General features: G+C 41.0%; 1 protein-coding gene across 1 annotated transcript in view; it reads right to left on the reverse strand.

Annotated features, from left to right (window-relative positions):
- UBR4 (ubiquitin protein ligase E3 component n-recognin 4) overlaps nucleotides 1–12,359 on the reverse strand; it is a 139,110-nt gene that overhangs the window by 117,326 nt on the left and 9,425 nt on the right. Inside the window, exons 3-11 of the mRNA XM_025381474.1 lie at nucleotides 10,861–10,964; nucleotides 9,819–9,948; nucleotides 9,562–9,701; nucleotides 8,969–9,071; nucleotides 8,692–8,833; nucleotides 8,152–8,276; nucleotides 4,805–4,929; nucleotides 3,848–3,907; nucleotides 3,555–3,745 (exon numbers count right to left, since the gene is read on the reverse strand). Coding sequence (XP_025237259.1) covers nucleotides 3,555–3,745; nucleotides 3,848–3,907; nucleotides 4,805–4,929; nucleotides 8,152–8,276; nucleotides 8,692–8,833; nucleotides 8,969–9,071; nucleotides 9,562–9,701; nucleotides 9,819–9,948; nucleotides 10,861–10,964 — 1,120 coding nt within the window. The remainder of the gene's footprint in view (nucleotides 1–3,554; nucleotides 3,746–3,847; nucleotides 3,908–4,804; nucleotides 4,930–8,151; nucleotides 8,277–8,691; nucleotides 8,834–8,968; nucleotides 9,072–9,561; nucleotides 9,702–9,818; nucleotides 9,949–10,860; nucleotides 10,965–12,359) is intronic.

Below are 12,359 nucleotides of genomic sequence, written 5' to 3' on the forward strand. Positions count from 1 at the left end.
CCAGGAGGCAGAGCTTGCAGTGAGCCGAGATCGCGCCACTGCACTCCAGCCTGGGCAACACAGCGACACTCCATCTCAAAAAAAAAAAAAAAAAAGAAATACAAATGACCAATAAATACATGAAATGAAATACAATCACACTAGTAATCAAAGAAATACAAATACATGAAATATCATAGCATTTTCTCCTCTAAGATAAGCAAACATGAAGACTAACGATACCCAGTGTCAAAGAGAGCATGGGGAAATGGGCATATAAGCACACAGCTGGTGTCAATGCAAATTAGTGTTACTTTTCTAAAGAGTAGTTTGAGAAAACATTTCCAGTGTTTAAATATGTGAGCCCTTTGTCCTAACAATGGCACTTTTTGGAATTCATCCCAAGAGGATAATTAAATTCCCAAAAGTTTATATTTCAGGAAGTTATCAAAGCAAAATTTACCAAAACAAGACATTTGGAACAATCTAAATAAGTGCTTAGCAATAGGGGAATTAGGTAACTACGGTATATTTACATAGTGGAACACTGCTGGCCATTAAAAACTTAGACATTTTAATAGTGTCACTGAAAAGATGTTGCAGTATTTCATATACACCGATCCCATTTTTGTGAACTTACATAGTTTTTATATGTGCACAGAAAAATGTCTGAAAGAATGTTTACCAATTTGAGTGGTAGAATTTGGGATCATTTTTACCTTTCCTATTTATGCCCATCTTTATGGCTTGTCACTTATACAACATACATGCATTCTTTTAAAATATGAAGAAACAACAGCCATTTTAAAAGCGTGACTGCGGCCAGGCGCGGTGGCTCACACCTGTAATCCCAGCACTTTGGGAGGCCAAGCCGGGTGGATCATGAGGTCGTGAGATCGAGACCATCCTGGTTAACATGGTGAAACCCCCGTCTCTACTAAAAACACAAAAAATTAGCCGGGCGTGGTGGCGGGCACCTGTAGTCCCAGCTACTCAGGAGGCTGACGCAGGAGAATGGCATGAACTCGGGAGGTGGAGCTTGCAGTGAGCAGAGATGGTGCCACTGCACTCCAGCCTGGGCAACAGAGCAAGACCCCATCTCAAAAAAAAAAAAAAAAAGAAAAAAACCGTGACTGCTACTTCTAAGGATATACTTACTGGCATTCTTTCATTTCCCTTTACAATGCCAAGAATGAAAATGGCCACTCATAAAATCACCAACTACCGTTTGCTCTGGAACACTCTCACCTCCTTACTTTGCCTAGTATCTATCGCCTTACCATGTCAATACCGGTTTCAGATTTCAGCTTAATTCCTTGAGGAAGCCTGCTCTGATGTCCCTACCCAGGTCAAATGCCCCTGTTCTAATACTCTCTAGATACAATTTGACATGGCCAGCCAGATTGGCTCATGCCTGTAATCCCAGTACTTTGGTATGCTGAGGTAGGCAGATCACTTGAGGCCAGGAGTTCAATACCAGCCTAGCCAACATGGCGAGACCCCATCTCTATTAAAAATGCAAAAACAAAAAAAAATCAGCTGGGCTGGTGGTACACACCTGTAATCCTAGCTACTTGGTGGCTGAGGCACAAGAATTGCTTGAACCTGGGAGGCAGAGGTTGCAACAAGTTGAAATTGCACCACTACACTCCAGCCTAGGCAACAGAGTGAGACTCTGCCTCAAAAACAAAAAAAAAGAAAGAAAAAGATATATTTGTATGGATATATACTTCATGTCTCTTGAGAATATGTCCATTTTTATGTTCATCACAGCACCCAGAACTAACACAGAGCCTGGGACAGAGAAGATGCTCAGAGGGTAATTTGTTAATGCAGTCCAGGCTGTGACCTCTTCCTGAAACTCCGGACTCACATATCCAACTGCCCACTCAACATCTGACATAGAGGTCTGACAGTCATCTTACACTCAGCATGGCCAAGATTACGTTTTTATTTCTTCCCCCTTCCTCCCACTCAACCCACTCCTAAACAAGTGTTTCTGGTATCAGTAAATTATACAACCCAGTGGCCTCAAGCCAAAAAATCGTGATGTCATCTTTTTCACACCCAACATGCAAGCCATCAGTAAATCCTGACAGCTGTACCTTCCAAATATATTCCAATTTGACCTCTTTTCTCTGCCTTTGCCACACTACTCTATTCAAGTCACCTTCATATCTCACCTGGAATGATGCATTTGATGCTAACTGTTCTCCCTCCTTCTTATCTTATGCCCTGCAGTCTATTCTCAGATCACTAATAAATCAGGTTGCATCTCTCCCTTGTTTAATCCCTCTAACGGTTACTGACTGCGCACTTGGCCCTAGATGATCTGGCCACTGGCTACCTGTCTGACTAATTTTCTACCACTCTCCCACCTTGGTTTCTCCATTTTAGCCACACAGACCTAGCTGATCCCTCAGCAATGTCAATCATACTTCCATCTCAAACCTGAACAATTCTACCCCAAATACTTACATAGCTCTGTTACCTCACATACGGTCTCTACACCATGTCTTTGGAGCCCTTTCTGGATCATCCTAACTAAAATAATAGCCCTGGGCTGGGCACAGTGGCCCACACCTGTAACCCCAGCACTCTAGGAGCCTGAGGTGGGCAGATCACTTGAGGTCAAGAGTTCAAAACCCTGCCTGGCCAACATGGTGAAACCCCATCTCTACTAAAAATACAAAAATTAGCTGGGTGTGGTGGTGTACACCTGTAATCCCAGCTACTTGGGAGGCTGAGGCACGATAATTGCTTGAACCCCTGAATTGGAGGTTACAGTGAGCCACAATCGCGCCACTATATTGCAACCTGGGCAACAGAGGGAGACTCTGTCTCAAAAAAATAAAATAAAATAAAATAAAATAAAATAAAATAAACCCCTATGACTCTCTGGCCCCTCGTTCTGACATCTTTTTCTTCACAACATTTATATATGATTATAATCTACTCATTAGTAGATTTGTTCACTGTTTCTCCAGATATAAAATAAACTCCATAAAGGCAAGGGCATCACTTTGTTTGGTGCTATATCCTCAATGCCTAGAATAGGGCCTAGCATATGATAGGGATTGAATGAAAAAATAAAATCCAGAAACACCTGGGCTTAGAAAACAAAACCTGAACAGCACATTGGTCATATCTCTTCTTTCAGAGTTCGTCAAAACAATAGCAAACATTACAGGAAGCAAACCAGCAGGCCCTAACAATATTCTCATCTTATGGGTTATACATGCAAGAACTCAACTCCAAGTCAACAAGCCCGCTTTACAAGACAGAAACATGTTTTTCTGATTTGAACTTCATAAAATTCCTGAAATACACATTGCACAGATATTTTTCCCCTCTGATAGATGAGGAAATTGGATCAAAGAGAATAAGTGACTTATCTAAAAATCACCAAGCTATGTTGTGGAGATAACAGATCATGATCATTATCTTCGTTGTTAAATTCAAACCAGGTAGGAAGGCAAATTTTCCTATTGATACGAAGTCATACTAGCTCCCTGTCAATATAAAATGTTAGGGAAATAAAACAAAATATAAGTTACAATCAAGTAGACACATACCCTTTTCCAGGCCCCAGTTTAGGAGAGCCCACTCCCTCTTTAGTACGAGAAAGGATGTCTCTGACTCGGAGGGCGGCCAGCGGGTCCTTCTCTTTCCCCTTATCAGCCAGTGCAGTAGGACTGAGGTTCAATATGAGGAAAAGGCTGTTTAACAAGCACCAAGCACCCAGCAATTGGAAATTCTGATAGTGCTGTTGTAAAAGGCACAAAATAAAAAACATCATCATAGAGATATTCACATCTCACAGAGGACAAGATAGTAAGTATGCAGCAGAGACAGATAAGCTTCTTACCTCACCACCAGCTCGGCGAGAACTGCTGATTGCTTGTCCAATCATGTCGTAGATTTCGAGCTGTACAATATCAAACAGACACAAAAATCTAAACAAGCTGACAGATTTCATTATAAATGCTAAATCCTACCCAAATCAATTTAACTTGAAGAGTTCAATATCCTCTTTTCAATGATACATTCCATTGCACTTTCCTTGACCTTCACATGGCACTGACTCCCTCTTTTCATGTGGATCAAATGTCACCATCTCAGAAGCCATCCCTCCTCCCAATCAAAAGCAGCATGCGCAGCTCCACATCAGATCACTTTTTTTTTTTTTTAAGATGGAGTTTCACTCTTGTTGTCCAGGCTGGAGTGCAATGGTATGATCTCGGCTCCCTGCAAACTCCATCTCCCAGGCTCAAGCGATTCTCCTGCCTCAGCCTCCAGAGTAGCTGGGATTACAGGCATGCGCCACCACACCTGGCTAATTTTTGTATTTTTAGTAGAGATGGGGTTTCACCATGCTGCCAGGCTGGTTTTGAACTCCTAACCTCAGGTGATCCACCCACCTCCCAAAGTGCTGGGATTACAGGTGTGAGCCACTGCGCCCGGCCCAGATCACTCTTAATCACAATGTATTGTTTCAGTGCACTTAATCACTATCCCATATTTTCCTGTTTACTGCATTCCCCTAAAAGTACACTGACACACAGTAAGCCCTCAAACGTATTTGCTGAATTAATGGCTAATCTTTCAAGTGTGTTCTACAGAGATAGGGAAACAGCAGTATACCAAATCAACCAATATACCAAATCAACAAGCTGGATGCCTACCTCTTAGACCTACTAGTACCCAGGGAAAGTAGTGTGGAGAATACTTTAAGTTCTTTGTTCTATCATGGAAGAAAGTGGAACTGGCCATACTCCCTCATTTGAACAATCAAGGTTCCCTTATCCCCAGATCTTTGGCTTACACATTTCTGGACAATTGTAGCTGCGTCACTTTCATAGTCATCTTCTTTGGAGCTCGTGGACCCTGTCCGCACTTGCTGGGCACTACCCACATGCAGGATGGCCATGCAGGTTGCCACACTCACACCTGAAAAAGAAGATGCACAGGTCTCAGCCATGGAGTGCACCCAAGAATCCACCAAAGCTGAAACACAAAAGCACAATCCACCCACAAGCAATTCCATGATTTGATTACTTAAAATAAACACCATTAAGAGTAAGACTAAATAGGTTTACCATACAATTCAGTAACCAGACTGCTAGGTATTTATCCAAATAAGCTAAAAACTTACACACACACACACACACACACGAATGTCCTTCAATAGGAGAATAAACTGTGGTATATCCATACAATGGAATATTCAGCAATAAAAAGAAATGGGCTATTAAGCCATGAGAAGACATAGAGGAACCTATATGCATGCTGCTAAGAGAAAGAAGCCAATCGGAAAATCCGGCTTATTGTATGATTCCAACTACATGACATTCTAGAGAAGGTAAAACTAGAGAGAGAGTGGAGATCAGTGGTGTTACCAGGGGTCGAGGGATGGGGTAAGGAATGAATAGGTGGAGCAAAGGGGATTTTTAGGGCAGTGAAACTATTTTGTACAATATGGTAATCATGGATACATGACACCATACATTTGTCAAAGCCCATAGACCTGTACAACACAAAAATGAAACCCCAATGTAAACTATGGACTTTAGTTAATAATAATATATCAATATTGGTTCATCAATGACAATCTAACATACTAATTAAAAGTATTAATGATAAGAGAAACTAGCTATAAGGGAGAGGGAGTACATGGGAACTCTATAAACCTAAAATTGCTTTAAAAATAAAATCTAAGCCAGGTGAGGTGGCACAAGCCTCTAATTCCAGTTACTTGGGAGGTTGATGTGGGAGGATCATTTTCACCAAGGGGTTTGAGGCTACAGTGAGTTATAATTGGTACACTGCACCCCCGCCTGGCTGAAACACTAAGATTATGTCTCTTAAAAAAAAAAAGGAATAAAAATAAATAATTAAGGCCGGGCATGATGGTTCACACCTGTAATCCTAGCACTTTGGGAGGCCCAGGCGGGCGGATCACCTGAGGTCAGGAGTCCGAGACCAGCCTTACCAACATGGTGAAACCCCATCTCTACTAAAAATACAACAATTAGCCAGGCGGAGTGGCAGGCGCCTATAATTCCAGCTCCCAGCTACTCGAGAGGCTGAAGCAGGAGAATCACTTGAACCTGGCGGGCAGAGGTTGCAGTGAGCTGAGACTGAGCCACTGCATTCCAGTCTAGGCAAAAGAGCGAAACACCATCTCAAAAAAAATTACAATAATTAATTAATTAAATTTAAAATCTAGAGCCAGGCACAGTGGACTCAAGAGGCTGAGGTGAGAAGATCACTTGAGCCTAACAGTTCAAATCTAGCCTGGACAACACAGCAAGACCGTATTTCTTAAATAAATAAATAATAAAATCTAATAATTTGAAAAAATTAAAAATAAAAATAAATTTTAAGATTATGAAAAAAAATCCTATACCTGGAATTTCTCAAAGACATCATAGCCAAATTCCTTTCCTTAAATCAAATCCCAAGTGATCAAATTTTAACAAACCAGATTTGGGTAATCCGACTATGAATTTTTAAAGAATCTCTAGTCCTTACTGACTTGAATCACTTACTGACTGAGTACATTGAGATCCATGTGAGGGTAACGAAATTCCCTGGAAATCAAAATAAATAAACCCCAAATTTAAAAATGGAAAATCAACAGTAGAGCACGAGGAAGCTCAATACTGGAAATTAGCTACAAGAGAACATATTCTCACATGTATCCTTAACTTTCTACTCTTAATGCTGCTGCCCTAGCTGAGGCCCTAAATGTGTGCTGCCTGAATGACTGCCAATTCCTCCTGAGTAGTTTCCCTGCCTCCAATATTTCCCCACACCAAATTACCTTGTACACTACTGCCTGAATGTTCTTCCTAAAATACAGCTCAGATCCTCTCACAGCTCAGAAGCTGTAACGGTCTCTACTATCTACAGGATATGGTCCAAATGACTTAGTCTGCATTTCTAATTGAGTCTTGCTTTCTGTCCAATTATACAACACCCACGAATAGCCATAAAACCTACAGACTTACACACACAAACACACACACACACACACACACACACAACTTATGCAGTATGTTCCCCCAAACTCTTGGATACTTTTTGTCTGCTTCTGCCTCTGCCTAGAAATAGCCAAGCCGAGATCCTACCTGACTTAAGATTCAACATCAAAACTCCTTCATGATTACTGCCTTTCTCAACTGAAAGCGAGCTCTCCCTCCCCTAAGCTTCCAAAGTACTTTCTCATCTCTCACTCAGTTTCTTTACTTACAAGTTATTTACTAACATCCTCTAAAAGACAGTAAGGTCCCTGAGGGCACAGATGCCTTTATCTTTATACTCTTATTCACACATAGATGTTCAAATTAAAACTGTTCAGAGAATGTAGTGAGATCAACCTCAGCAATTTCGTGGTGTTTCCAAGGTCAGGTTTCCAAGACTATCTGCTCAAAGCTTCACTTGCAAAACCAAGTAAACTTCTAAAATCGCTATAACTTCCAAGACATACCAGAGATATGATATGTCTTGCAACTTTATGCCAAAGATCAGTGATCTGGGCTAAAAAGTCCTTTTAACAATAACTTAAAAGAGAGTAAACACCAGCTGTCAGGTCCTGCTTCAAAGGCAGTAAGATCAACAGGAAGAAAGGGGATTTTATGAAAGCTTAAAGAATACCATTCTTTGCATTTATCAGTATAAACAGATACCACCTGTTCCACAAAGCCTTCTTCAAACCCGATCCCACAGCAAGACTCAACTCCTTTCTTCTCTGTGTACCCAAAATATTCTATACTTCTCTTATTGCCTTTAATACTGTTTTATATTATACTGTTTAGCCTTATGTGTTCTCTGCTGCTCAGATGTAGCCTCCTTGAGGGCAGAGACTACACGTAGTTCATCTCAATATCCCAACAGTCTTTGGCACTTTGCTTTTTATATAGTAAATATTTAACATCTGCACATACTATAAAATAAAATATGCGTATAACGCAATGGCAGCAGTGAACCAACAGGACCATTTACAAAGATTCCTATTGAGTCCTCATTTCACCTTTCTGGGACGTTAGATGATCCTTGAGGGAAGGGAGCAAGGGGGATGAGTAGAGTATTCAGAAGGATTTTCACGGTTTCCTGAAAGTATATCTGTGCTTGACAGAGAAAATGAGACCAGATATAATAAATTCTCACCTGCATACAGACAACTTAGGCTGAGGACTGTCACATCTTGTAGACGAGAAGGATTGAGAGGTTCCAACACAGGTAGAGAAAGGGTATCCAACGCCATAGTTACATCAATCACCAATGAATGAAAGCTGGAACACGACAGAGATCGACAAGTGTCTCTTAGAATCATTCACTTCTATAATGTGACAGTTAAAGCAATTACCAGCATGGGCCTGGCACAGTGGCTCACACCTAAAATCCCAACACTTTAGGAGGCCAAGGTGGGAGGATTGCTTGAGCCCAGGAGTTCAAGACCAGCCTGGGTAACATGACAAAACCCTGACCCTACAAAAAATACAAAAATTTGCCAGGCATGGTGGTGTGTGCCTGTAGCCCCAGTTACTCAGGAGGTGGGAGAACTGCTTGAGCCCAGGAGACAGAGGTTACAGGGAGCTGAGATTGCACCCCTGCACTCCAGCCTGGGTGACGGAACAAGACCCTATCCCAAAAACAAAACAAAACAAAACGAAAAAAGTAAAGCATGTGCACCGTGAAGCACCTTACCCATTACGAACAGCAGTGGCATCTGCTACTGTTGCAGGCATTATGAAGAAGGAATTAGCTAACACTGCATCTTGGAACCGATTGATATAGCGTAGGAAATATGGCAGGTTCAAACACACACGCAGTAGCTTCTCAGAGCCACCTAAATGAATGAAAACCACGACCTCACAAACAGGCCTTTGTCTGATGCTTGATTCTTATGCACATGACAGAAGCACACTTAAGGAATTTTTAATAGCCCAGAAATCAGCTTTCTGATAACAGTTGAGAGTCTTACCAAGCTCTTGAAGACTAGCCACGTTCTGAGCTATGAACACATTCTTGGTTTTGATAGCTGAGGCTTGATCTGTAGATGACTGCTCATCACTTTCTCCTTCCACCTGAAAAGGAACATAAGGCCTGTCAAGATACTATTATCTCTTCACCAAACCAACTGTCAAAAGTGAGCAGTGGCTGCATGGATACTCTCCAGACTCCCCAGTTAATGATGGGAAAATTCCTTACTAATGTTGGAGAAAATACAAGCTACATTTCCAGGAGGAGGGAAAAAAACATACAGCTTTAAAATATATATATCTTCTATAACCAAAATGGAGTGAGGCCTTTATATAGAAAACTGTACATATACCTTACATTTGTTAATTTGCATTGAGAGAGGCCTAGAATGGTTGTCAAAACAGTAGTAACTGTGGACAGAAGAAGGAGTTGGGGTGAATTTTACTTGCTTTATTTTGTATTCCTCAATTTCTTTTGTCCCACAGACATGTATATCATTTGATATCGCAAACAAAATACATCACTTTGTCTCCCCTAGTGTCATCATCTTAACAAATCCCACAAAGAAGAAGACATTTGACTAAAGAAACTTACCAGAGTCTGTGTACTGAGAGGTTGCGATGCTACAGTTCTAGGGTTAAAAACTGAGGTCAACTGGTTCAAAAAATTCATCTGTACCTCCTTTTGCCTCAACTCAGGGCTTACTGGTGAGGCCAGCTCTTTCTGATCTTCCACTGCAAAATACAAAAGCAAAAAAAGGGCTGAGGAAAGTGCCACTAGAAGGCAAAGGTGCCATGGAAAAGGTGCCATGAGGGTGATCATGTGATCAGATCTGTCAAAGGAACACCCACCATCTGAAAGTGTCTTCACTGTTTGGGGCAGCTTGGCGGATTTCATCATTGCTGTAAATGTGATAATTTCAGTTCTATCTAGTCGGCTACAGCCAGTGCACAGGCCCTTGATTAGAAGAATCAAGTGTTTCTGAAAAGAAAACAAATGCAGTGGGGAGAGCGGGGAGGGATAGCATTAGAAGATATACCTAATGTAAACGACGAGTTAATGGGTGCAGCACACCAACATGGCACACGTATACATAGGTAACAAACCTGCACGTTGTGCACATGTACCGTAGAACTTAAAGTATAATTTAAAAAAAAAAAGAAAGAAAGAAAACAAATGCAAATAGATCTTTCAGAAAATTCTACTCTTTTGGGAATTCTAACTGGCACAGGGTCAAATTTAGGTTCATATAAACACTAACGCAAAGACTGCAAGCTGATGTCCTTAGACTGTACGTAGCTTGCAGATGTCTTATTGTTCTCACAATATTTTTTTTAAAATTTGAAGTGAATAAAAAGATTCACATGCAAATCCAAACTTCTCACTCTCAAATAATTCACAGTATAGCAACCTTGCACCTCCATTCCTGCATGGCAATAATAAGCCAGAGCCAAATAGTGGTTGGCCCCTGTAGTTGGGGCCTGCAATCTTCTCAACTAGCACACTTTACTCATTTTCTGTTACTTACCTGGCCAGCCTGGGCAAAATGGCAAAACCCTGACTCCACAAAAAATACAAAAATGTCCAATCCTTGAGAAGACTCTGTAGCCCCATGTACCAGAGGCCGGCAAAATACAGCTCCAATTCAACCACTGCCTGTTTTTGTAAATAAAGTTTACTGGAACACAGCCATGTTCATCATTTACATATTAATCTATGGCTGTTTTCACACTAAAAAGGCAAAGTTAACTAGCTGCAACAGATAACATACAGCCTGCAAATGATTTTCTATCTGGCCTATTACAGAAAAAGTTCACTGACCTCTGCTCTATGCCACTAGTCAGTCACAATACTGCTTTGGAATAGGGCAAGAAATGGGCCCATCACTCTCACCTGGGACACAGCACAAGCCTCATCTGGATTCTCCAGACGCAGGAGAGAAAACTCAATTAGAACTTTACAGGCCGCTGCCACTGACTGAAGTTGGTTCCGGGGAACTGAGAAAGTAATAAACATTACTTAATTTCAGACTGCTCAGCCTTGGTCAAGAAATCAAGCAAAGTAAGTATTGAGCTCTATGTCCAACATTCCCAATATCATAACAATTATTCAGAGCCAAAAACCCAAGGGGTGAACAAAGGTATTTTAACATCAATAACTATCAGATCAATTTATCTCATATTTACTAGAAATCAGGATAACTGTAATAGGAAATACATCACACCAGTGCAACGCACTTCAAATGTACTAACTCATCTAATTCTTAAACCAATTCTATGAGGCAGATATTCATATTATCCCTGTCCATTTTTAACAGCTGAGCTAACTAAATGACTTGACGAAAGTCACACAGCTAGATTTAAATCCAGGCAGTCAGCCTCTAGAGTTTATGCTCTTAACCACTAAACCAGGAGTGTGCAACCTTTTGGCTTCCCTGGGCTACACCAGAAGAATTGTCTTGGGCCACACAAAAAATATACTAACAGTAACAATAGCTGATGAGCTTTTTTTTTTTTTAAAAAAAAAAAAAAGGACCAAAAAAAAAAATCTCATAATGTTTTAGGAAAGTTTATGAATTTGTGTTGGACCAAATTCAGAGCCATCCCGTGGCCCTAAGGCCGTGAGTTGGACAAGCTTGCACTAGACGATACTACTACTCCTTCCCAAGGATTCTAAAATGACGTCCTGGTCAGGCGTAGTGGCTCACACCTATAATCCCAGCACTTCGGGAGGCTGAGGCAGGTGGATCACTTCAGCCCAGGAGTTCCAGACCAGGTTGGGCCGGCATGGTGAAACCCCATCTCTACCAAAAATACAAAAATTAGTCTCATAACCCAATCTCAAAATAAATAAATAAATGGATAAAATTTTTAAGTATAACTTAAAAAAATAAAATGACTTCCTTACATAAAGTTTCTCCAAGCTAAAACTGATTTTTCTGCCAGTAGCCAGAGCCTGTATTAAACAGTATCTGACACTGAAGGATTACTCAGTAACTGGAAGAATTGTCTTGGGCCACACAAAAAATACACTAATTCTTCAGTGTCCTTTCAGTTTACTTGCTTAGCAAACTATTCAAATAAACAAATATGGTGACTCCTGCCTGTAATCCCAGCACTTTGGGAGGCCAAGCCAGGAGGATTGCTTAAGCCCAGGACTTCCAGACTAGCCTGGGCAACATAGAGAGACCCTGTCTCTACCAAAAAAAATAAAATATTAATTGCGCATATTGGCTTGTGCCTGTAGTCCCAGCTAGGACTGAGGAGGCTAAGGCAGGAGAATCACTAGAGCCCAGGAGTTCAAGGCTGCAGTGAGCTATGATCACACCACTGCACACCAGCCTGGGTGACAGAGCAAGACCCTCTCTCTAAAAAAGCAAAATTAAAATAATT

Source organism: Theropithecus gelada, chromosome 1 (assembly GCF_003255815.1).
Source record: "Theropithecus gelada isolate Dixy chromosome 1, Tgel_1.0, whole genome shotgun sequence".
NCBI classification, from domain to species: domain Eukaryota; kingdom Metazoa; phylum Chordata; class Mammalia; order Primates; family Cercopithecidae; genus Theropithecus; species Theropithecus gelada.